The sequence below is a fragment of the Xiphophorus couchianus genome, chromosome 11 (assembly GCF_001444195.1).
Source record: "Xiphophorus couchianus chromosome 11, X_couchianus-1.0, whole genome shotgun sequence".
NCBI classification, from domain to species: domain Eukaryota; kingdom Metazoa; phylum Chordata; class Actinopteri; order Cyprinodontiformes; family Poeciliidae; genus Xiphophorus; species Xiphophorus couchianus.
Window position 1 is genome coordinate 14,375,912 of NC_040238.1, and position 26,343 is coordinate 14,402,254.

At 42.4% G+C, this 26,343-nt stretch overlaps 1 protein-coding gene and 1 long non-coding RNA gene across 2 annotated transcripts; one reads left to right on the top strand and one right to left on the bottom strand.

The window, feature by feature from the left end:
* The first annotated feature begins 870 nt into the window (after positions 1 to 870).
* LOC114152982 (uncharacterized) lies at positions 871 to 20,950 on the top strand. The gene is made up of 10 exons (XM_028031180.1): positions 871 to 1,045; positions 9,076 to 9,153; positions 9,227 to 9,482; positions 10,453 to 11,045; positions 11,170 to 16,415; positions 16,898 to 17,096; positions 18,883 to 19,115; positions 19,202 to 19,486; positions 19,554 to 19,660; positions 19,755 to 20,950. The coding sequence occupies exons 2-10, from the start codon at positions 9,085 to 9,087 to the stop codon at positions 19,991 to 19,993; spliced, it is 7,227 nt and encodes a 2,408-aa protein (XP_027886981.1). The 5' UTR covers positions 871 to 1,045; positions 9,076 to 9,084; the 3' UTR covers positions 19,994 to 20,950.
* A 1,628-nt stretch (positions 20,951 to 22,578) lies between these two features.
* LOC114153420 (uncharacterized) lies at positions 22,579 to 23,863 on the bottom strand. Its single transcript, XR_003597322.1, has 4 exons — positions 23,661 to 23,863; positions 23,505 to 23,606; positions 22,961 to 23,087; positions 22,579 to 22,759 (listed from the first exon to the last, which is right to left on the bottom strand). It is a non-coding gene; the product is annotated as an uncharacterized LOC114153420 (long non-coding RNA).
* Between the last annotated feature and the right edge of the window lie 2,480 nt (positions 23,864 to 26,343).

The window sequence follows — 26,343 nt, forward strand, 5'->3', positions numbered from 1 at the left end:
AGAAGAAAATGGCAAAAATATTTAAATAGATTGTTTTACCTACTTGAAATCACCTACCAGTTATTTCAGGCAGGTGAAATAACTGTTCACCAGTTATTCAGAGAAATGTTCAGACAGGCGCAGTTCTCTGAATAATGGTGGATCATATTGTGTGTAATCGTGGTTCTTACTGCACAGATTAAAAACTGTGGATTTTAAGTCAGATGTTGGTTATAAAAAAAAACTGAAGCATTTTTCTAAATGTTTATTATTCCAGTGAAGTGAGAGGCAGCAGAGGAGGAAAGGTTTCTCTGTCTGTCGGTTCAGGAGGACATGGCTGGACCTTAGACGTGTCTCTTGTCCTCCACTGTGGCAGGAAACAGTTAAAGGTGGATCAGAACCAGAACCACGTGGTTTACAGGAAACAGAACGCTGCCTCTGCTGCTTCCAGGAAGCTGCTGGCTCAGCCAATCAGCACGGCAGCATTTCAGCTACTTTTACTCATTTCATCATGATCATGAAAATAGATCAGATTTTATAATGAAAAAATTAAAAATGTGATTTTTTAATTTTTTTGCAGTTTTTTCCCTCATCTTCCTTCCAACTTTCTGAGGCTCCCCCACCGCCTCCAAGAGGCCCTCCAGGGGGCCACGGCCCCCACTTTGATAAACCCTGTCATTCAGTCCATTATTTACTTTATAAACTGGAGTTCAGGTGGAGCTAAAGTCTGACTCAGCCATGAGTCGTTATCTGCAGACAGAACAACTTGAGTTCATGCTGCAGCTGCTCACTCACACCCCCCCACACACACACACTCACACCCCCCCCACACACACACATGCACACGGACACACACACACGCATGAACATAAACACACACACTTCCACTGGGAGTTTCCTGATAAACTCTCTGTAACTTCTGATGTGAACTCTACGCTGTTCTGTGATTGGTCCTCTGCAGATACTTCTATAAAGCAGCTGACCATGAGGGGACGTCCCACAGAAGCAGACAGCTGGGATGGACTGAGGGACACACAGCAGGACTCTGTCTGCAGCGTCCAGCACAGTAAGTCACGTTCGGTTCAGATTATCTTCAGGATTCAGAAACTTCCTGTTTCCTCAGAAATCAGCAGAAAGAGACCAGAAACACTTAGCTGATCAGACAGCTGCAGCTGCAGCTGTTGGTTGTTGGTGTTGTAATGTTGAACTAAATGTAACAATCAACTGTAACCTGTCTGGTGACGTGATAACCAGAGGTCAGAGGTCACAGTGTTGGGTAGGATTAGAAACACTGAAGCAGTTTCTGTTTGTTGTGTCATGTGACCCGGTTCAGGTCTGTGCAGAACCAGAACAAACTGCATCTAAATTTATCCTCAGTGAAATAAAAACTGAGTTTCACTTTGAGTCAGCGCCGGTTCCCTTCAGCCTGTCGACCAGGCAGAACTCTGACCCGGCAACTTCCTGGAAACCAGCCGAACAGAACCAGCTTTCCTGTAAACCTCTCTGGTTCTGATCCAGCCTGCCGGTTCTGATCTAGTCTGCTGCTCCATCTTTAACTTTTTTTTAGGCTCTTTGGCCATTTCCATTTATCATAGAAATGATTCTGTTGTTAATAAATTTCAAGTAAAATTCACAGCATCACTTTCTTAACTGCTGTTTGAAATGAAAGTGAAGCGTTCAGCCAGACATCCACCATGATGATTGTTAAAGAAGAATAAATAAAGAATCACATGACTTCTATCTGTTCTCTGAATGCTAGAACTATCTTAACTAGAACTTCTTCACTCTGTTAAATATACATCACCTGAAAAACAAACAAAATGTTAAAGTGTTTCTTCTGACTGAATTTAATCTTTTTTTTTGTTATTTGTGTAATTTTTATTTCAGTCTAAAATACCACAATGTGAACAGTCTGAAGTTTTGATCTTTGGGCAGCATTTTCTTACCAAATACTTTTTACTGGAGGGATTTCTTGGACGGCTGGTTTTAACTTTTAGCCCGGGGTGAAAGTAGGCGGGTAAGGTCGGGTACCGCCGCTAAATCAGCCTGCAAGAGAGGGGAGCGGCTGTCTGCTGTAAAAAAATCAATGTGTGCATGTGCAGCCGTGAGTGCACCCACTAATCAGCAGTGACTGATTAGTTTTTCAAGAACAATCTAAAACACGATTTAATCAGTTAATAAATAGCTTTTTTCCCCCATTTCATATTGTTTCTGAACTGTTCGTGCTTTGCTAGAGCAGGGGGGATCAATACGTCGATCGCAGAAGGTTTGATCTCGGCATGAGGTGACAGACTGAGACCAGCACGTCCTCCTCTGATTCGCTCAGCAAAACGTTTTTAACTTTATTAAAGAACAACAACAAAAGAAGAAAAAAAAAATCAACAAAACGTGTTCAAATCAATGACCCAACAAAAATAATAATCTCAATAATTATTGTTTTAACAAGGTGTTGCGCAATTCTGTGCGTTTCGGTTCCATTTGTCATGAAGCGGTTTGGTGCGAGTGGTGAGGCAGACGCTTGAGACCCAGGTCAGATGAATTATGATAATTTAATGAAAATAACTTAGTCCAAACAACGAGCAGGAGTAACACACTGACCACGAAGAGGCTAAACATTGACGAGGACCCGATGACGAACAAAGAACACAGGTGGAGTTAAATACACGGGAGGGTAATCATAGAAACGAGACACACCTGGGAACAATCAAGGGGAGGACAGGACAACGAAGAGACTTAGGGACACAGAACACTCTAAATCACATATGTCAGAGTCAAGGCCCGCGGGCCACATCCGGCCCGCGAGAAGGTTTTTTTACGGCCCCTGGAATGATCTTGATTTATTATTAGAACCGGCCCGCAGACCGCAGTAAGCCGGCACCCCGTCTGAAAAAAAAAATACCTTCCTTATTTGAACTGTAAGTAGTTCTTTAAATGTTCTGTGAGATGATGTACTTACCCATGTATCCATAACAACCGGAACTTTCAATATCCACCAAGTTATTGCCGAAATATACCATCTATTAAAGGAGTGCCCCCCGGATTAATTACACACTCTGCAGCTGCAGCTGCGAAGTTACAGTATTAACCCGATACTTGCTGGAAAGTGCAACGTCTCCCCTTTCAGAAACCGTTGGAACTTTTCCACTTAGCGCTACGTGTGGCGGAATTACGGTACTGCAAATTTAGATGTGTCGCCGGCGACACGTGTAGCTGCGCATCCAGGCTGCTCAAACGTTGTCTATGTTTGGCAGCACATACCTGTGTGAACAACTGTTTTCTTTGATGAACCTGAACAAAACATCACACAGAAGTCAACTTACTGCTGAACACCTTCACTCAATTCTGAGGATTTCCTCAGCTCAGAGCCTTACCCCGAACATTGATGAACTTGTGGAAAAGATGGGACACCACCAAGTATCACCCTCAACCTCAAACAAGTGAACATTACTGTGCAATCACATATTTAGAGTTTTTACTCAGTTCAAGTTTAAAAGTTAAAGTTTAATATTTGTTTTCACTGCATGTTACTTCTCCTTGATGAAAGTGCTGTTTTTGATTAATAGATTTTTGCTCTTTATTTTATTGTATTTCAATCCAATTATATTTTAAAAATATTTCAGTTGTGTCTGTTGAAAATTAAAGATTACTGACAGAGCCATAAGAAAATATTGCTTTATTTATCTGATCATATTGGAATATATTTGTTAGGTTTTCAGTAGGTTCAATTAGGTTCACTAGACTATATGCGTCATTTAAAAAAATTTCAATGAACATTCGATCAGTCCGGCCCTCGGCTTGTAGCTAAATGTTTTATTTGGCCCTCCGTCCATTTGACTTTGACACCCCTGCTCTAAATAAACAAGGAAAAGCACAGACCATGACAGTACTCCCCCCTCAAGGTCGGCTACCAGACGCCCAAGGAAAAAAAAAACAACCAAAAAACCCAACAAGGGTGGGTGGAGGGGTGCTGGACGGCGGGCCAGAGTCCAAACTAACAAAAAACAACCCACCATCGTGGGCGGAAAAACAAGAAGGGCCAAGAGTCCATAAACAACAAAAAAACTACCCACAGGGTGGGCGGAGGCAAAGGAGGCGGGAACCACGGAGGTGGTCTGGCGGCCGTCCGCGGCGGCGGGAACCACGGAGGTGGTCCGGTGGTCGTCCGCGGCGCTGGAGGCGGGAACCACAGAGGCGGTCCGGCGGCCCTCCGCGGCGCTGGAGGCGGGAACCACAGAGGTGGTCCGGCGGCCGTCCGCGGCGCTGGAGGCGGGAACCCTGGAGGCGGGACCCCCAGAGGCGGTCCAGCGGCCGTCCGCGGCGCTGGAGGTGGCAATGGGGAGTCCCGGGGGCCGCCCACAGACGGCGATGACGAGCCCCCCGAGGCAGAGTCTCTGGTGGAGCACAGGGGGTCTCAGTGGGAACGCGGGGGGTCTGAGTCTCGGGAGTCGGGGTCTGAGTCTCAGGAGAAACGCAGAGGGTCAGGGTCTCAGGAAGATCGCAGGGAGTCGGGGTCTCAGGAGGATCGCAGGGAGTCATGGTCTCGGTAGGAAGCAGGGAGTCAGGGTCTCAGGAGGATCGTAGGGAGTCGGGGTCTCGGAGGGAACGCAGGGGGTCAGGGTCTCGGTAGGAACGCAGGGAGTCTCTGGGGGAAGTCCAAGGCGAAGCCTCGGAACCGGCTGCGGCGGAGAGCCGGGGCGGAGCCTCGGGGCCGGCTGCGGGGGCGAGCCGGGACGGAGCCTCGGGGCCGGCTGCGGAGGCGGGCCGAAGCGAAGCCTCGGGGCCGGCTGCGGAGGCGGGCCGAAGCGAAGCCTCGGGGCCGGCTGCGGAGGCGGGCCGGAGCGAAGCCTCGGGACCGGCTGCGGAGGTGGCGGCTCAGGAAAGCGACGAGGGGCCGGGTCTGCCGGCGGCTCACGTCACTGTCTGTGAGCTGGTAGCGGAGTTGGGGGTTCAGGAAAGCGATGAGGGGCCGGATCCACCGGCGGCTCCCGTCGCTGTCTCCGGGCTGACCATGGGGGTGGCGGCTCCGGAAAGCGACGAGGGGCCGGGTCTGCCGGCGGCTCACGTCGCTGTCTCCGGGCTGACAGCGGAGGTGGCGGCTCCGGAAAGCGACGAGGGTCCGGTCCCACCGGCGGCTCAGGTCGCTGGCTTCCCGGACGAAGGAATCGACGGGGGCCGTATCCGGGGGGTGCTAACAACAGCCTTGTTCCCCGGAAAAGCTCCCGCTGCAGGTTGGCGAGAGCTTCAGCCAGCTCCCTGTCCTCCCTGCTGGATCTCCGCCTCGGTCCTCTCTGCCTTTTCGGAGGGAACCTCACTCCAGCTGGGTCCATAATAGCGAGCCTCACCGTTCGGTCTGGTCGGGTCCTACTGTCATGAAGCGGTTTGGTGCGAGTGGTGAGGCAGACGCTTGAGACCCAGGTCAGATGAATTATGATGATTTAATGTCCAAACAACGAGCAGGAGTAACACACACTGACCACGAAGAGGTTAAACATTGACGAGGACCCGGCGACGAACAAGGAACACAGGTGGAGTTAAATACATGGGAGGGTAATCATAGAAACGAGACACACCTGGGAACAATCAAGGGGAGGACAGGACAACGAAGAGACTTAGGGACACAGAAAACTCTAAATAAACAAGGAAAAGCACAGACCATGACACCATTACCAAAGTTCAAATTAGCTAATCGACCATCGCTGTGTTCAGGGAGATCTTATTAATAATCACAAAATAAATATCAAGCCTGAAAACCTGATATCGTAACGGACTGAATGTTATGTTTTTAACGTAATCTCTGCTCGGCTTGTGGAGGCGGTTGTCACGACAACGGGTGTGCTTAAATGACAGAGAGAGAATAAAAAGGTAAGAGTGGTTTTGAGTTGATCACCTATTCGGGTTATTTTACCTTTGTTTTCCTTTGCTGTGGCGCATTACAGCCGCTGTAGTTTCTGAACATTCAATAAACGACAAACTTATGTGAAATTAAATTAATTGTGTAATATTTTTTAAAAAAATAGTTTGGGCATCTTGCTTTGAGATCAGAGTCTGAGAGGCTTTTCTTCTGTCAAACTATATTTTTGCCTCTTATTTAGTGGAAATATGGATGTTGATAAGACTTTCTACAAAATAATAACCTTTTTCAACCTTTATAGCTCCACTGTTGAAAATGAGGCTCTAACATTCACAAATGACGTTGAAATAAAATCCAGCTCAACATCTGGTTTGAAATGATTCCTCTGGAACCTGTTGGAGGAAAAATATCCCAACTTAAGAAGATGTGCTTTTAACTTAACAGTGCTCTGTGGTTCCTCAGTATGAGAGTCAGGGTGAGGAGGCGCCATGTCAGGAAGACGACTTGGAAGCTGCAGGATCTTCAGAACAAACAGGTCATGATGCTGATTATCCTTCTGTCTGGACACAGGACCAATGTAACCAGTTTAAAAGCTAAAAGCTTTTAGCTAAAAGCTAAATGGAAAACCATCCCGGTTTTCCAAACATGGAAAACCGGGATGCACTCCATGTCAAGATTGTGAAGGAAATATTTAGTAACAATGTTTAAATAAATTTGAATGTACACTTTATGATGTTTTTATTAAAGGTTTGCACTCAGTGGAACACACTGGTACTGACAGATAAGTAACGTATAGATTTTTACCTGACACTTGAGCCAGGGGGTGTGGCTAAGTAATGTGTGATGTATCCTATGTAAATGAGGGGACGTTCAGCCCCAAGTCAGAACTCATCCGATTCTCACTGAGATGTGAGCTTTGTATGTTTTCTCCATTTGCAAATGTTAATTAAAGCTGTGTTTGTTCTCTTTTAAAGCTGAAGTTTGGTCTAGAATTTTGTGCAACTTAACAAGATGTTCAGAATTTAGGTCTCATGGCATCTCAAGGTGCCAACATTGCAGCCAGGAAAGGCTGAGGTGGGCTGAGGGAAATACAGCTCCATTTTTTAGAAATTCAAGAGCTACTCAGCTTGCAATAAATATCTGAATAAAATAAATATACACTTTGTTCTCCATCTCTGAATGTTGCACATCCTGTTTATCTCCTGCTTTCCTCCTTCAGCGGGGAAATAAACACTCTAGAAGGTGGAGCAAACCTCTGGCAGGAAGACATTTGTTAAACTGACCTTGAGCAATAAGTGGGGGTGTCAGAGAGATCCTGGAGGGGAAATCTTCCTCTAGACCTTTGGATCAGATGTTGTTAATCCAGGAGTAACTAGAACTTTGACTGGGCCCAAAGTGGCCCAAAGGAACCTCAGTTTAGTCAAGATAGATGAAAGATCAACAACTGAGCCAACAGCTGCATTTTACAAATTATTCGCTGAAGACAGAAAAATATTTTCTTGAATCAAAAATATGTTTGTACAGTACTTATAAACATATGCTGTGTACGCATAGGCCACCGCTGTCACCTGCAGTTTTGGAGGACAACTGCATGTTCTGGATCTGTGCTCTGCCGGGACGTTCCCTCTCTGGGTTGATGTTGTTTACATTAAACTTTCAACTTACTGAGTGAAGGTAACAGTGCAGCGTGAGATCATCAGCGGTGACCTCCCTCTCCCAAACCTTCTGTAGAGATTAGATTTGCTCTGTAAACAAGCTGAGCACAAAGTTTATCATGTTAAAACCTCAAAAACTGCTGTTTAAAGCACGAGGAAGTTTCTTCATGACTTCAACTAGAACATCTGCAAACAATTTGTCATAGGGACTGAAGACGGAGCTTATTAATGGATGTCTTAAGTGGATGTTTTTACTACAGTTTCTATTTATATGTTGTCTTGTTATTTTTCTCTGTCTTAATCTAAAGGGTTTTCTATATTTTTGGAACTAGACAAATGCAGGTTTGAATGGTGGGTGCGTGAGTGAATGTATGTGTGTATAAGTACATGTTTACAATGGTAAGTTTGTTGTTTGTAAGCTTGTTGTGTCCTAAAAGAGAAGATTCAATAAAATACATTTTGGAAAAAAAAAAAAAAAAAGAAGTACAATTTGCTCATAAATTGGTGTTTTCTCTCTTTTCTCTGCTTTGCTGACTTGTTCCTGGTTTTCTGGTGACAAATGTTTCCATTTTGTGTAAATAAAATATCACAGAAACACAAGGAAAATTCTTGAGGATTACTTTATTCATTAAACTCTTGGGACTTTGGCCAAATCTACTTTCAGAGTATGAACCTGTAGCAGCAGCGCCACCTAATCATCTGCACTTAAGGAACAGTGGAAATATTTTACTTTGACTTTGAAATTTAATGGAAAAACAAAACTTGGAGAAACCAACAGCTGACCCAACACTTTGTAGAATCACCTTAACCAGGAAAAACCCAGAGTCCGTTTTCCATCTGACATTTATAAAATTATAATATGAAGCCAAAATTATTCCTAACACCCGGTTGTCATATTGTTATATGACAACCATGCATCATGTATACAGTAGTTTATGGTCTCTATGTTGAACACCTATCGACTTGGGCAGCAATGTCTTTGTGATTTTATTTGAAGGTAAAAAGCGATCAAATGAGCAGAATGTTCTTTATAGACTGGATCCAAGTAACTGGTGTAGATCTGAGGAGGTGCTGCTCAGCTCTTACAGCTTTCATCACAAACTAGCTTATCAGGAAGTGAAAGTCCTGACCACACCCAGACTTCAACACCAGCAGAGCACTTTGTGCTCACAATGGAAATTAGTCATTAGGCCTACAAACGAAAGTCACAATAAATTTTCCATTACATTGTCAATGGGCGCCACACTACCGGAGGTCGGACTTGCCCAGGTAGGGTGGCATCAGTTGGGCACTGAGATCCTGACGAGGCCCCAGATGAGCTGTTGGAGATTTCCTGATGAGCTGTACGGCTGCATCGCTGTTGGCGTTGGAGTTTCTGGCTCCTGTTTGTGCTGATGGACCAAACAACAGTCCAGATTCCCAGAACCTCTGTGGAAAACACAGGATGTCCCTGAGAGACGACGTGTTCGAACATATCTGAACTGTAGTCATTGAAGGTCCTTCAATCGGATTAATAAACTGCTGAAGTTTCTCAAGAGGAACACTTGAATTTATTGTTTCCTGTAGATAATTGATTCTTTGTCCTTACAGAGCTGAGAAATGGTAATCACCATTACAGTAACCAATGAGACCCCTTACACCTGGTATCACTCTTATGAAAAAGACCAGGTAAGAGTCCAAACCGAGATATGAACCAGTAGATGAACCTTCCCTGACTGTTTTTTTCTCCTCGTCTCCACAGAGTGGGACAAAACTGAAGCCACATGATACAAAAACAGGAGGATGGCCTTTAGGATTTCCGTTGTTAAAATATCCATTCCGATTGCTTGATGCTGTTTTCGACAAAGGCGTCTACCTTAGCTATGGAAACCACTCCAAATGGGACCTCCAATCTGACAATCGCATCGATGATTTCACTGTAAGAGAGAGCGATGATCGGGAACACTTTGAGCTGGTCAACAGTTCTGATGAAGTGGTTGACCGCTGTCCCAACTATGGTAAGTCTTACAGAAACATTCAGGCTGCACATTAACGCTTTACTTCCTGGACTGGCGTGGTCTGCTGTTCACAGAGAATCTGTTTCTACTGAGCGATACAGGGAAGTTCCAGTTAGTTCAGATTATGGGCCGATACCGAACAGTTAATGCTGAATGATTTCGACACACCTAGATGAACTCAGCTTCAATTGTTTGACTTTATGCGTGAAATGATTCGGTTAGTAGACAACTCAGCTGGAAACCAAGAGAGAACATTGATCACTGCTGAATGTTGGATTGAGAATATGATGAGTGAACATCTTTTTAGATGTTGTGTTTAGATCAGTGGTCATTCTTTATTAATGTCTTTTAATCCATCCATCCATCCATCCATCCATCCATCCATCCATCCATCCATGACCTTCATCCACCATAGTTGCCTCTACTTCTTTAGTGGATTGTTTAGACGCTTGCAAACTAAATATTTATTTGGCTAAGTACTTAGCTTACTAAATAAAAATTTAGTTCCCCAAATAATTATTTAGTTTCTAGTTCTGACGAGAATAAGTAAACGAATAACAAAAAAAATGAATAACATGGCAGAAATATGACTTTTAAAATGAACCCCCGATTTCTAATTAGGTTACATAATCCCAAATTACTGCTGTTAATTATTGACGGGGTAAATTTTCAAAACAGCAACCCATATTTTTCAACATGAACCTTGTTAAGGATTGTTATTAATCTACTTTATGGGGTAGAAAATAATCTGAATTTTTAAGGCTAAGAGAATAAAACATAAAATATTAGGACCCTCTGCCTGAGACTTTTAGTAGTATTACTGACTTATTTTGTGCCAAAATTCAGTTAAAATAAAGTTAACTTTTTAAAACCGTATAAAGAAGTACTAACCCAGAACACGCTCAGTTAGCTTTGATTAAACTAAGAAAGGTGATAAAATTTACAAGAACATTCTTGAATTTTCTTTTAGCAAGAATCGAAGAAGAGAAACGGGAAAGAGAAGAACGCCAAAGACGGCAACAAGAAGAGAAACGTCAGAGGGAAGAAGAGGAGCAGAGGCGCCAGGCAGAGCTGGAACGAGAAAGAAAGATCCAAGAGGAGACAAAGAGGAGACAAGAACAGGAACGCCGAGAATGGGAACGTCGAGAACGTGTAAGACGAGAACAAGAAAGGCAAGAACGTGAACGACGAGAATGGGAACAACGAGAACGTGAACGACGAGAAAGGGAACGACAAGAACAGGCAAGACGGGAACTTGAAAGGCAAGAACAGGAAAGGCAAGAACGTGAACGACGAGAATGGGAACAATGGAAGAAACGACAAAAAGAACTGCAGAGAAAAAGGCAAGAAGAGGAGAAAAGACGCCTGGCAGAGATGGAGCAAGCCAGGAGAATCCAAGAGCAAATTGACTGGGAGAACAAAGCCTCCAAGAGAAAGATCAGAAAAGCTCAGGAAAGACTTCAAGAGCAGGAACAAGCCAAAGCTCAAGAACACCAGCAGCAAAAGACTGAAGTACTGTACCAGTTGCTGGACGATCATACAGCTTACATAGAGAGAGATGAGGTAAGGTTTGAGATCTTCTGGGTTTACCACATTAAATATGAAAAAGGAAGTTAGACTCTGGCAATAGTTGACCATATGAATGTTTAGACTTGATGCTAATGTGCTGAATTTATCTTTTATGCAGTTCGGAGATGTGCAGCAACGATTTGAAGAACTTCTGTCAAGCTACCAAATCAAAGAGAAAGAAAAGTCAAAGATGAACCTTGAAGACAGAATGAAGTTTCTCCAAAATGTGCTAATGTTAAATTACCTAGAACAGCAGAACATCCCCATCTGGTCACAGTGGGCTTTGGATCAGGCCACTGGATACGTGGATCTGTCCCTGACCGAGCGCTTCAGTGTTCTGGAGGCTGTGGTCAAGGTTACACTGGAGGGTGAGCCTGATTTTCAGCTTGAGCACAGAACAGGACAAGACAAAAAAAACATATTCTTTCTCAGTTTGGAAGATCAGCTGCAGATTTCTAATCCAACTCTAGCCAGACGGGTTTTAGTAAATATTCTTGAAATTACTTCAAAGTTGCCAAAACAAGGCAAGGAAATCCTCAGTCAAATACTTTTCAACAACATCTGGACTCCAAAAGAAATCAAGCTGTTCATTGGACGAACGTTGGGCATGGATCAGGAAAAAGTCTCAAACATCCTTCACTGGGTATGCACCTATAGGCTAAGCTGCATAATGGCTGTCACTGCACTGAATCACAAGAATCCCATAGGATATATTCAAGATTGTATGTCATGTGAGGAGGACAAAGATCATGAGACTATCCTTAGTGAAATGAAGGAAAATAACTATCCAGAAGATCTCCTGTCACAACTGGAAGACACTCTTCAATACGTTGAGGCCGTGTTGCCCAGATGTAAAGGAGTGGACCTAGAGTCAGACGTGATTGAAGACTGTAAAAGGTGGATAGTGTCAATAGATTTTTCCAACCCTAACACTGACATGTTAAAGAGCATCCTCATTGTCATGTCCATAGCTGTGAAGACATGCACAGCCTTCATCACCTCCAGTGGAAAGAGCGTTCAGGGATACTTTCCCAGACTGACTCAGCTTGCATCATTACTGCTACTGCTGCTACAGCAGTCCCAGGACAAACGAGGATGCCTCTTGGAAATCGGAACCGGTGAGGGTAAGACCTGCATCTTAGCCATGTTTGCCACCATCCAGGCGATACGAGGTACTGCGGTGGATGTTGTGACCAGCTCCCCTTTGCTTGCCATTCGTGATCAAGAGGAGTGGAAAAAACTCTATACAATGTTTGGTGTGACCTCATCAACTGTTCCTCCACAACACCAAACTAAAAGTTCCTTTGAAGACCATGACAAGCTGCTTGAAGAAGCTTATTCTATGCAAGTAGTTTATGGCACTGTTTGTACTTTTGCTGCAGACATACTGAGGCAAGAGTTTGAGAAGAAAACAACTCGAGGACAGAGAAAGTTTGACTGTGTTATTGTGGATGAAGTGGATTACATGACGTTGGACAGTGGAGTCCAGGTAACCTTCTTGTCACATCAAGCCAGTGGGCTGAGACACCTGGAACAAGTCCTAGCAAGCATCTGGGCCTTGATGTCTTCCTGCCGTCCGATAGAAATATTTGAAACAGGCGAGATCCAATGGGGAACTAGGATCCAGTACTGTCACAAGGTTGCCAAGCAAGCTGTGGTTGGCTCAGAATCAGACTTTTCAGAAGATGACATACTGTTGCTGGGTGTGGAGCTGGGCCTTTATTCTCAGCAGGATCTCAATAAAGTAAATGAAGCAATGAGTCAAACTCAGACAGAGAAAGGCAGCTCTGAAGATCCCACATTGCAAGTCATTGGAACCATCATGGCCAAGTTGGGACATCAGCAGCAGCATGAGCTGTTCAGGGAACTTGAGACAGCAGTGCTTGATGGCGTGGTGGTGGACTGTTACTCACTAGTAAACAATAAAGCCAAGCGCTACGGTAAAGACGATTCTCCCGCAGACCCTGATGTGAAGATCCTTCTTCTGCAGAATGGATGTGCCTGTGAAATCATGTCTGAGAAATCACTCATTGAATCAACTCTTGAAAAACTGAAATCCAAAATTAGATTTTCTGGTGAGTGTTCGTTGAAGTCAGTGGAGGAAACTCAGGGATATATTGTGATTCCATCTTCCTTAAAAGAGTATGTTGAGAACCAGTTGCCCATTTTTGCAGAGAATGCCTTGAGAGCCATTCAGATGGCGCTAGACAGAGAGTACATGATTGAAAAGACACCAGAGGTTGACAGGCCTGGTTTCTGTAGTGAGCACTCTCATCACTACGATGCCATAATTCCTGTAGACTTCCAGGCCAGTGGGGTACTAGAGAAAAACAAGCGCTGGGGTGAGGGCCTGCAACAGTTTTTGGAGATGAAACACCAACTGGCAATTTCACAATTATCTAACGTCACAAACTACATGTCAAATGTCCACTTCTTTAAAAAGTACCTGACAGGCAAAGGGATTTTTGGAGTCTCTGGGACATTAGGGGGCGAAGCAGAGAAAGCATTTCTAAAACGGCAGTACAAAGCAGCCAGTTACATCATTCCAGCTCACCGTCATAAAAAGCTTGTAGAACTGCCAGCAGTTCAGGTTTCTGGAGGAAAAACTGAGTGGATCCACGTCATCTGCGAGACCACACGGAGAGCTGCAGACAGGGGGCAGGTTGTTTTAATTATCTGTGAGGATGTCAAGACTGCCAAGGAGCTGAAAAGTAAAATACAGGTTCAAAAAAGACACGCTGCTGAGATCAGCATGTACACAATCAGCGAAAAGCACAACATTGAAAAGGAGACTTTCAGGAAGGGACACATCATCATAGCTACAAACCTGGGAGGCAGAGGAACAGACATAAATGTTCACCAAGAAGTCAATGAGTGTGGAGGTCTCTTTGTGCTTCTCACATACTTCCCTGGAAGTCACCGTGTAGAGAGACAGGTGTTTGGACGCACCGCCCGCAAAGGAAACCCAGGAATGGCACAGATGATACTTAACCGGGATCTTCTAGCACCAGCATACCAAGGCCACTCAGTGGAAACCATGAGACAACTCAGAGAGGAGTATGAAGTCAGACGTTTGGATGGTATGGAGAAAAATGAGCTTCTTCAAATTAAATTGAAGGAAAGTCTGTTCTCCACATTTTGTGAGTTTCTCTGTGACTTTGACAAGCACTACACAGAAGAGGAGAGAAGGGACATCAAAAAGCTGAAATCAAAAGATCTTCCTGAGTGTTTTAGGAGCCATCGTCAAAAGTTTGATTATGAGACTGCGATCAATGCTTTGAAAGAATCATGGGCCTTGTGGCTCATCCTCCATGAAGAGCACTTCAGCAGGCTTGATGATATCCACCTCCTGGAAGAAAACCTTATGAAGGGGTTGAAGAAGACTGCAGATCAAATCTTAAAGGGGAGGAGCAACAATTTCTATGACTACATTAAACTGGCAAAAAGCAGAACTGACATACACCGCAGCAACAAAAAGGAAAGCGACTTTGGAGCATTGCTGTACTGGCAGAGTGCTGTGCAGTGCGATCCTTTCTACTGTGCTGTGGCACTTTATAACCAGGCGTACATCACAGTCAACCTGCAAAGGAGCGGCTACAAAGAGGAAGCAAAGCAGTTATTAGAAAAAGCAAAGACTGCTGTGAATGTGTACCTGTCAGAGTCAACAAACATCATGATGTTTTGTAATTTCGCTGTGGCTCATGACTTTTTACCCCACCACAAAGACAGCAACCTACAGAACCAAATGAAAGCCAGAATGAGTGTCTTCAAATGTTGGAAAGGATACATTGAAAATGCCCTGAAAGCCCTCCAGCACATTGAGAACAGCAAAGGAGAGGCTATCTTAGAAGACTCCAGTGTTTACAGCCTTTCCAAAGACAAAGACCCCATCACCACGAATGAACTAATGGTGCTTCATGAGTTTGGTCTCTGCATCGTGTTTGAGGTTAAAAAGAAGCCAGAGTTTTCCATCGATGCCTTTCTTTGTTTTTGTCTAGGAGTTGTCCAAGTGACAGCAGGTGTCCTTGTTTGTGCTCTGTCCTATGGTAGCGCCAGCCAGTTTGGGCTTGGACTCATCAGTGAAGGGGTTTCTGACATGATTCACGGCATAAAGGGAATGATACAAGGAAGCTTTGACTGGGCAGAGTGGGCAATCTCTAAAGCCATCAGCATTGGGGTGTCTCTGGTCTTTGGTGGACTGAGCAAACTCAAGGGAGCTGTAAGGGCTGTACGAAGTGGTGCCAAAGGTCTGGTTGCTGGGGCTAAATGTAGCTCCGTCCTCACAGTAAAAGAGTGCTGTAAACATGCAGGGAAATATGCTGTTCAAGAACTGGCAAAGCAGGGATGTGCCGCTGTGCTGAGCTACACTGTCAGCAATGCACTTCCAGCTGTGTTTGAAAGGATTCTGAATGAGGCCTTCAGGGATAAAGTTTTTAAGATGATAAAATCTAATAGCCGCCTGGATTCTGCTCTCACAAACTTCATTTGTTCAACAGTACCAAAGACGGCCATGGAGCAAAACTTCACCAACTTCACAATAGACATGAGTTGTGAGAATGAAATCCGTCTATCAGTGGACATGATGACGCGAGACATAATCCCTGACCTGATGATGGACTGCACCCAGGTTGCTAAAGTTCTTGATACCCTGTCAGAGGTCTGTGGTTCTGTGGCACGGCACATGGAGAAACAGAAAGAGATGAAAGTGTTGATGAAGATTTTGGAGTCAGCTCAGTATATCAAACTCTGTATAGAAATCTTGAATTCATTTCCCACAGAAGACGTCATTCATAAAGCCTTTGTGCCTGGGTTGTTGAAAAGTCTGGATCAGCTGCCGCAGGAAAAGTATGACAAGGATGGAAGGCACTCATTAGCTGATGTGAAAAGGCTTAAAAAAGACCTTCTCCACATTATAGCTACAAGTGTTTCAGAGTCATTTGTTGAAGCTTGTTCAAGACACATGACCTCCATCATCACCAGAACCTGCATGACTCGCATAAACAGCGCTGCTAGTAGTGCTGTTGGGAACCTACTGGGCAGGGCTAATACTCAAAGTTTTTTTGACAACCAGATGTATAAACACCAAATGAAGGAGGCCATCCGCAGACCATGTGAATCTCTATCAGAGGAGGGCAAACAGGACCTTCATTGTTACATAGAGGAGGTTTGTGATGTTGATCGTCCTGCTTCAGCTTTGGACATCCATGTCCTCACTCAAACTGACGCTCTCCAAGGCAAAGGCATCAGAGTTATAGTTGTGGACAAAGATAGGAAGAAGCTTTCTGAAGATTACTTTCCAGGAAAGGACAGTTCTGCAGGTGATATCGTCCTCCAACTGAGCAAAGACCCAGAAACACAAAAACAGTGAGTAACGATTGAGAATCTCATATTGATGACATTGATGTGTTTTATTGTGTTAGAGTTAAGAAGTATTCATCAATTCATTTTCATATAACCTTATTCACAGCAACCGTCCTTCAAATGCACATTATTAAAAAAAAACATTCAGTTTATATACAGAAATAATCCATTAAATTCAATCATTTCAAGTCAAATACATCCATTCCAATTCAATTAAATGCGCTAAGCAAGATAGTTACATTTCTATTCAAATTGGTAAAAAGATCTTTATCTAAGGAAGACAAGTTGACTACATTGAGTCACTTCCTGTGCAGAAATCTTTGGTTTAATGTATCAGGATATTTTCATGAAATCATGAATTGCCTACCACGTCTTAAATTAGGTCTTAAAAACGTCAGATGACCTTGAGGTTCTTCTGGTTTGCTCTGTTAGATGGTGTTCCATCTGTATAAAAGTGTTTTGGTATTTCTGTTTGTAATTTTCAGGACGTTTGCAGAACGGCTTGCTGGTGAAACGAGGCCCTACAGCGGACATTTCGACATTGTGAAGCCAGACGGCGCTGTGATTCCCGTGAACTCTGCAGATATGAACTGCTTCTATCATGCTGTGGTCCAGGCCACCAGCTGCAGTACCGTTGACCACAAACAGGGGGCAGTGCAGCTTCGAAATGAAATGAAGGATCTGGTGAGTATCATGACATTCAAAACATTAACAAAACACAAAGTGTGCTGATAATGAAACTAAAGTATTTTTATGTAGAAATCATTTAAACGTTTTGAGAAATACCAAACATAAAGACTTCCAGTCACTCTGGCAGAAACTCACAGCCTCCTGCTCCTCTCACCTCTGTCTGTTCTTAAAGCCTTTCTGAGTTTTTATTTAGCTTCACTTTATCCGAATAAAATCACACTGAGGTTAAAAACTTATTTTTGGAGAGAGTCCTGGCCAAGAGGCGTCAATAAATAAAACACTAACAAGTAACAGTTTAAAGAAAACAACAAGCTATGAAAACCCGGCGCATGGTTTTAAAACTTTTACTTTGGAGGCAAATGCACAGTGAGATAACATCAGTTAATTTCAAAGTTTTCTGCAGCAAGTTACAAGATCAGAGAACAGAAAAAAAAGTCTTCTCCGCCAATTCAGTCTGAGCAAATGGTGCATAAAAAAGTGGCCAAACCAGAAGAGTCAACGTTTCTCAGTGCAGATAGGCTGGCAGGAGTCCAGGTAATTCTTATAGGTAAAAACTGAGCAGGACCAGACTGAACATCCCACCTGTGAGGATGAATCACAGAGTCTGTTGGGATTCTGCGGTTTGTAAAGAACCTCAGAGAGCAGAGGTTGACAGTCAAAACATCTCTATAGTCCAACACAGACAAGCAAACTGCAATGACAAGATAGTTTTTATCTCTGTATTACAAACAACCTATTTAAAAAAATAAAACCCAACTTTGATTTTAACCTTTCTACTAGATTTTCCACATTCGATTTAATTTCCTCTGGGAAAAATTAACCAGTTTAGTTGTATTTGTTTTAAGAACAAGTTTTAAATGTAATAAAGAGTGTTGGATAGCAGCAAAGCCTTTCTGTAATAGTTCAAAGAACGGAGTAGGAGTGGATCCAGTGCAATAAATAATCGTCATCTGCATAAAAATACAAATCAGACACATTTTGTCCCAATTCATTTATATAAATTATGAACAGAAGTGGATCTAATATAGATCCCTGCTGTACCATTGGTACATCTCCAGACAACAAATCATATTTAATACATTGTGTCCTCTCCTGAGATAAATTGTGAATCAAACAGCTTGTTTTGAAATACTAGAGTCCCCAAGCACTGACTACCAGAATTTTGTACTGAATGAAATTGTTCTGATAAATCCACAGCACAGCGTTGCTTCTATCCAGAGCTTTTCCAGCTCCCAGGGAAACCAGTTTAAACTTAAAATGACTCTGAACTGTAAGAGTCAACCACAGAAGACTGGGTGAAATTGATTGTCTATGAAAAAGAGAACATCAAGTTATTGGTAGCTCAGCTGTGGCAGCCAATCAGAGACTCAGTTCAAAGAATCCAAAGTCGACAACTTCTGTCTTATCAGGACTTAAAACAGAAAGATGGAGTCAACCAGATGTTTATGTTTTCCAGACATAAACTCTAACTAATGGACTGGATTAATCAGGATTTATGGACAGATAGAGCTGATTTTCATCAGCATCACAGTGGATGTTTATCCCGGTTTCACCAACCGGGTGAATATCTGGCGATTGGTGGTGGAATAAGAGGAATAAAACAAAGTACTGATAAATGTTGTTGGTGGATCTCAGCTGCTGAGTTTATATTTATATCTCCATTGTAATTTAAAATATCTGCTTAATTCAGCATCTTGTTGTCAGAAAAGACAAACTGAATGTAGCTTTGATGTAAGGAAAAGTAGACATGGTGAAATGTTTGTGACGTGTCATGGTTCAGCTGCTTCAGGACACAGGCAAGTTCGCAGCAGCCGTCAACCTGCAGAGAGGATATGAAGAAACCCACAGATACCTGAATAAGTACATCATCAGTGGAGGAGGCAGGAAGACGCAGCAAGTCATCAAAAAAAACTTCCAGGACAAACTAAACACAACAGACATGCAGGATGTCCAGGAGCTTGAGGCCAATCTGATAAAAACTTACGACCTGGGTCTGGTTGGAAGGTTTGATGAGTGAGTTCATTCTGTCCAAAGATTTAAAATCGCAGCCGTCACTCTGCAACACACAGTCATCTCTACTTGATGTTTGGTTTGTGAAGCATCAAGGGCCTGCGGAGGACAAACAGACCCAACGCCGATAACAACAACCGGAGCTGTCCTGTGAATGCAGACCACATCCCACCTATCAACGCCTTCCAGAAAGCTCATGAGATGCTGCAGAAACCAGAGAACGAAGCCCTGAGGGACAGGCTGAAAACAGAGCAGCCTGAGCTTTACGCCATGATTGATAAAACCGGAAAGCGAGGGCTCTGCAGAGAGGTTCTCACCGAACATCACAAGCAGGCGCTGACCACCGGAAACAGCAAGGGGTCTCACAGAATCAGGTGAGAATGCATCACTTCCTGGCTGATTTCAGCCCTTTGCTGATGTCACTTGCTCTGTTTGCTGCAGGGAGAAGCTCGCTGAAGTTCTGGTTTCTGGTGATGCTCACAAAGCAATGAAGATGTCCTTAATAGCAGCCAATCCAGAGATGTCGGAGTCTCTCCGGAGAGATGCAGGTGCATAACAGAGACTGATTCAGCTGCTGCTGCAACTAGCCTGCAGGAAAACAGGCTGTTTCAACCAGTCGGCTAATGTTTGCTCTCTGTGCAGGAATTTATCAGCAAAACAAAAGACCTGATGTCATGTCCACCAAAGCCATCAGGACGTATCACGGCATTGGAGACAGACTGCTGTTGGATAAATACTGTGAGATGGGAGTCATCGACCAGAGCTCTAAGGATGATCTTCGTCAGTGGACAAAGTCCCAGCTTTACTCCAGGAATTCAGCAGAATATCATGAACTGCTGGAAGTGCTGAAGCCGTCTGCTCAACACCAGAAACGCCATTAGATGTACATTTATCTAACTATTAACACTTATATATACGAAACCAATTCCTAGAGTCCAGCCTATGTGTAACGAATTGGTCTGAATTGTTCTAAAATTTGTAAATATAGCAGTAAGTGAGGAGAGGCATTTTAATATATGTTCGTTTTAAATACTTTTTGTAAACAAATTCGTTTTAAAAATAAAATAAACTAAAGAATAAGCCAAGAAAATGAGGAAATGGAGGATTGTGAAAATAATGTATTGGCAAATAAATAGTTGACTAATTGAAAAACTAACTAAATAACTAACTAGATAAATAAATATAAAAATAAGTAGATAAATATGATAAATGAAAAACTATCTGAAAGCTGGAACAAAAGTCGAAGAAGAAAACAAGGAACAGACAGGAATGTGAAACATAAAAATAAGAGGGGAATAAGAATGTTTTATAAAGGAAGAGGAAGCAGTTTTAATGTCTGCAGGAGGAGATAAGCATGCCAAAGTGGAAGGAGACGCTAGCCACTTCCAGAGAGCTGGAAACACCCAAAGGCTAACGGTGGAAGTTTGTGACCCAGAGATACTGAAACTGCGCTCAAGACTTCACACGCAGAAATATAGGACATTGCACTGTATAGAAAAGATAGATAATGTCATGATCTGTGTTTTTCTGTGTATTTATTTCGAGTTTCTGTGTCCTTGAGTCTCTTCGTTGTCCTGTTCTCCCCTTGATTACTCCCAGGTGTTTCTTGTTTCCCTATTACCTCCTGTGTATTTAGTGTCACCTGTGTCTCTGTGTCTTTGTCGGGTCCTTGTCTAATGTGCGCTCAGTCCTTCGTGTGTTCATTCGTAAATCAGTTGCTACCGGCCTTGAGCCCTGGCTTCCGCTCAGTCGTGCTGCCTGTGTTTTTGGACTAACACCGTAAGTTTTGGACTGTTTTGACGTTTATTTATCATTAAAACAACCATCAATCATCTCAACCTGGGTCTACAGCGTTTGCCTCACCACCTTCACCACACCGTTTCATGACAGATGAATGTGTTAGCAGCTGGGTTTGTTGTTTGCCCCTCCCCTAATTAGCAGCTGCCAATCTATGTAAACAGGGATCTCAAATTACAATAAAAGGAGGAGAAGAAAGAGGGGACATCAGAACTGGTGTGGAGACAGAGACAAGGCGATGTCCCTGGTTCAGTTCAATTGTAAGAAATTTAACCGTCTCTCTGTGTTCTTATTTTTGTCCAGCGAGAATGTCAGGTTATAGATCTGACATTAAATTGGTCCTTCGTACGCCGGTACTCAAGAAATTTGCCGCATTCTAGGTGGCAGGAGGGAAATCCAGAGAAGCCTGTGCGCACGGCAGCTGAATCCTTTGTTTGGACTGGGACTCGTTTCTGCTAGAATCACGGCGAATTGACGGGTCATCCGTGGACAGAGAGAGACGGTTGAACATAAGTAAGAAAAATCTTTGCAAAGTGTGATTGTAAGTCGACCGTGAGGACGTAGAATCGTGTGAATCCGAGGCTCTAACACGTAAATAAAAAGCGAGGTTTGGAACCTGGTCCTGTTGTGGGACACGGGGCCCGGTGTTAATACCTGTGAGGACGACGGGGCCCTGCGAGGAACAGGCGCTTAAATTCCATAACAAAAGTGTGTTTGATAGGATGTCGGAGTCCTGCTACAATCAGAGCGCATCATGCTAAACCGATCCTCCGCACAAAACCATCCTCCAACGTTTATCATATCAAGAGTTTTAACAAGAAAGAAAAACACGGAGTACAACCGGTAAAATTGTTGCTTTAAAAGTCACAACAGTTGGGAGTGTTGTTAAGGAAAATGATTATTTTAGTGTTAAAATACTTACAACATGTGTAAAGGAATATTAAGCACTCTTATTTGAAAAACAGGTTTTGTGTGACCCAGAGAGAGGCCCAAAGGAGACAAGCAGACGCCTTCCACTGTCTGCTTAAGAGCACACAAGAGCCATAAAATTAGCATCTCCATGGAAACGGCAGCTGGAATGTGGGAGGAAGAAACTCCAGGGGAGTCGGCGAGATTTATATCAGGACTTCGGTGCTGGAGACATTCGTGCGTGGTACGCACAGGATTAAGGGTTTTTTCCCCTGCTTGGTTTGACAGAGAACAGATCACCTTTGAGTTGAGTTGTAAGGAGGGGAGTTTCGCGGGTTTTTCTGGGGCCGAAACAGGTCTCTGATTGGTTGAACAACAGAACGCCTTCTTTGCATATATTAAAGTGAGGAAACGCCTACTCAGTATAAAGTACATGCAACGCTAAAATAGAGAGAGTTTTTTCCATTTTTCTCCACGTGGGCGCCTTTGTCTGTCTCTGTGTTTGTGTGTGTCTGTCTCCCTTGTGTGTCTGTTATTTTGTGATAAAATGCATATCTCTGTACCTCTGCAGCTTTGTTAACTGATTCATGCGTTGCTTTGTATGAATTAAACTCTGTGATCTGTGACGTCAACACGCCTTGTTTAGTTTCGTTTTACAGCTGCCCCGCTGCTCGCCGAGAGGACCCTGCTTGAAAAGGAAGATACGAGCCAAACGTTTTGTTCAAAGTTTTAATAAATATTTCTTCCTTTACAGTGTACATTTTATCTTTAGGGTTTTATGTAACACCATACTAATAAGCTACATTATTGTTGGTGAATAATATCACAGTGAACACAGATCCTAATCATCCATCACTAGTGGATCTCCTCTTCTCTTCTTCTGTGGCCCCTGGATGAACAGGAACAACTGATGTTTGTTCGTTCTGTAGGACACAATTTCCCTGTAAGGAGAAAAAACATCAAAGTTTTGTTCCTTTTACATTGTTGTTTTTAGCGCACTTAATAAATTAAAATAAAAGTTGTTAATTTACATTATATTCGTTTAGCTACAAAAAGGAAAGTTATTAATTAGTTATACTCTACAATTCAGAGTAGAATTAAATTTTTAATGAGATCCAAATTTTTAAAAGTTTTTGACCAACCTTTAAGTGTCTTCAGCTCGTGGAGCCGTTTCAGTGAAGTTAGCGATCATGGAGGGAAACTTGCTGCTGCTGTTCTGCTCGGTCAGAATGTTGCTGATGTCAGAAAAATCTGCTGTCATGTCATGAGCTGAAAAAAAATAAAAATTAACAACCATGTTTGCAAAAAGAAGTGGCATCGTGTTTTCACTTAAGACTTATAAAATAGTTTCATGATTTTGGTTATGCCTGTAGAATTTAAACTGAGGTAACACTGAACAATGAATCGTTGGGTAAATAGTTTGAAAAAGAAAAGATATTAAAGACACGCTAACCCAAATGGCTGCCAATGCAACCATTGCTGAAAATGAATCAAATTCATGTAACATAGTGTAATGTTTCACCTCTCTGCAAAACTTTTGAGTCACCAAGCTTTATTCTTTTTTAAACCCTTGCTATTTGATCAGTTTGATTTTCGAAGGGGAACAATGACTTTTTTTTATTATTTATAACAGAAACATAAAATCTAGTCTTTTTACATCTTTAAGATGACTAGAACAAGACTCACTGTGAACGCTGAGGGCGATGAGTTCAGCCAAAAGTAAGACATTCAGGATTCCCAAACAGACAGCCGCACGGAGGCAGAGCCTCTCTTTGGAGCTGCTCCAACCTTAGCAAAATTGAATTCAATACATACTAAATTTCTCTGTAACTTCATTCTTACCTGTGTGATTAGATGCAGTTTGTCCTACAGGTTCCATATTGACGTAAATTTCCTCCATCGCTTCAGACTCTGTTGGCTTTAAACATTGACTATAAAATCCACAACAGTAGTGGAACTAAGTGGAAAAAAACTGTGGGAAAGAGATGAGATGTCTGGTGTTCAACAAAACAAAAGGTAAACATATTTTAGAGATGACGACCAAATAAAGATGAGCGCAGATTCAGCATTATTTTCTTAAATATCTTACACAACATAAAATTCTTGAAGGTTTCAATAGTTTCATAAGTTCATATTTGCTGATTTGGTTCTGTATCAATGAATATTTATTTATCCCTTTTCTTTGTTTTCCTTCAGCTTGGTTAATCCTACTCATAATAAACACATTACACTTTTCCATGGGTGAAAAAATAATTGACTCTTTCCATCTTTAAGATGACACAAAATTAAAAATAGTTTTAAATCCCTGATATAAGGATGAAAAAATACATCGGATGTTGTAATGTTTCTGCTCTTTGTGTCCAAAAATATTTCCTAAAGGCTAATAAATTGTTGGAGCAGATGACTGGTTCCCTCCTTGGTCATATGGACCCAACAGTTTTACAGGTCTCAGGTCTCATTCTGTCCTGATAACAGCCTTGCTCTCAGTGAATACAACTATCATCTTTGTATTTTTCTTTCTAAGTCCTCTTTTAACCCTATTTCTTGTCCAGTAGCAGAAACACTGACATTAAGAAACCACAATCCCTGAATTACCAAACCTTCTTTAACCGCTGAAACGAATAATTATGGAATTGTACGTATTTATTCATATTTTAAAGATGTGTACTTTTAGGACAGCCATCTAGTAAAAAAGCTGCATGAACTGGCTACTGGTGCCCAAACCTCAGTCACCATGTCTTCTCATCTTCTAAAACAGCCACCAGGCAGATCAACAGTTTGACAAACGGTTTGCTTTGTGAAGCACCGCCTCACTGGGAGGGAATCAAAAGGGAATCAGGTGCAAGTTGGGCATGTTAAAGTAAGAGAAACCAGATACTCCATTCAAAGCATGATGAAGACCAGCAAGCAAAACATTCACAGAGTGGATGTAGTAGAATATCGGAGTTTGTAGAGGAATATAATTTCGATCACCTTTTCGTCCCCCTTAAGTCTGAATTGGCTCAATCGGCACGTCTGGTGTCACCATTTATATTGAGGAATTTAAAGGTGCCTAAACTCATAGAGTATATAAATAAAGGTTAAATAAGACTCTGAACTCCATCTGCTCATAGTCAAAACGAGAAGAGATTTTAATGCACATCTGCAGAACTAAACATCACATACACATCGTTACAGTAGTCCCAAAATCTCTCGCTTGCTACTTCTGGTATCAGTTTTTTATAGGATCCGAGCTCTACTGGTGTGTGTTGGAAAGCCTCGACCAATGGCGTCGCTTTCCTCCATTTACGTAGTTCATTTGGCTCCGTCTTACACTGGATGTGTATTGAAAGTTCCTTGGAAATATTAAGACCTATTGACCTCCAACATCTGCTCCATTTCAAAGGTGCAAAACAAGTCAATTATTATTCTTATCTTTCCCACGTCTTGAGCTCCGACCCAATTCCTTTGCTGGCGAGCAGGAGAAATGTCTGGCGCCAGAACTTTCTTGCACAACTTTCTTAAACTAACAACTTTCCTCTCTTTAATGATTGTTATTCCATATCTTCTCCAAATCTGAATTCCTTCCTGACTTCTAGGTCAGATTGATCCAGTCCATTTGACACAATACATTTATTTTAGGTTAAAACATATCTTAGTGCGAACCAACCAACAAACATAATTTTTAACTATTAATATAATTATATTCCTCTACAAGTTCAGGAGATACAGGGTAGAAGATTTGACTGAATCAAGACATTGCCCAGAAGTTCAGACTGGGAAGCTAACTGGCAAATTGCTAACTAAGTATGTGGAGCAGGAAAATAGGTTGTATTTACTTTAATTTATGCAAACCAATTGCCTCAAAAGATTCAATTACTGCAACATATAAAAGACAAGTGTAGTTACACCGTGTGATTTTGGCAAACAATATTCTTAAACTCATCCAAAATATTATTCTCCACAAAACTTATTTTATTTTCTGCTTACAGCAGCAGCAATATATTTGCCACATAGATTAAAGATTCATGGTCTCATTATTTGACATGGTTGTTCTGTTCAAAACCTTTTGGTTTGCTTGAGCAGAAATGGCGTAGTGTCTGGGCATGTTAAAATGTTCAACTTTTACCACCCAAAATCCTCACTACTTTCCTATAGTTCACTTTTTATTTTATTTTACTTGTTGCATGGACTCAACTTAAATAGATTAACTTATAAAGCATTTTTTAATATCCAAACCTTCCTCCCACTTGTTTAAGATGAGTACAAACAACAAGTCGATGATAATTAAGTGATGTTCACTTGAACTTTTTTTAAGTCTAATGTTTTATTTTACAGTGAGGAAGGCCGGAGTCTAGCTTTAGCAGATGGCTGAAGGCGTCTGATCCGCTTCAAACTCAGTACCTGTTTACTCTGAGGCAAAACTTTGGTAAGGTTAAATTTAGTGGCTAAAGAAAGTCAGACGGTTTATTCTCCAATGTGAGAAATCCCTTGAGGTAGTCAAGTTTCTTGTTTGATCAGATCTTGTTAGTCAGTATGATTACTA

Excerpts from the sequence above, each read along its gene's own strand:
- LOC114152982 (XM_028031180.1), top strand. The coding sequence starts at position 9,085 with ATGGTAATCACCATTACAGTAACCAATGAGACCCCTTACACCTGGTAT. Across the intron at positions 9,483-10,452 it reads TGACCGCTGTCCCAACTATG|CAAGAATCGAAGAAGAGAAA; the intron begins GTAAGTCTTACA and ends ATTTTCTTTTAG. Across the intron at positions 16,416-16,897 it reads GACCCAGAAACACAAAAACA|GACGTTTGCAGAACGGCTTG; the intron begins GTGAGTAACGAT and ends TGTAATTTTCAG.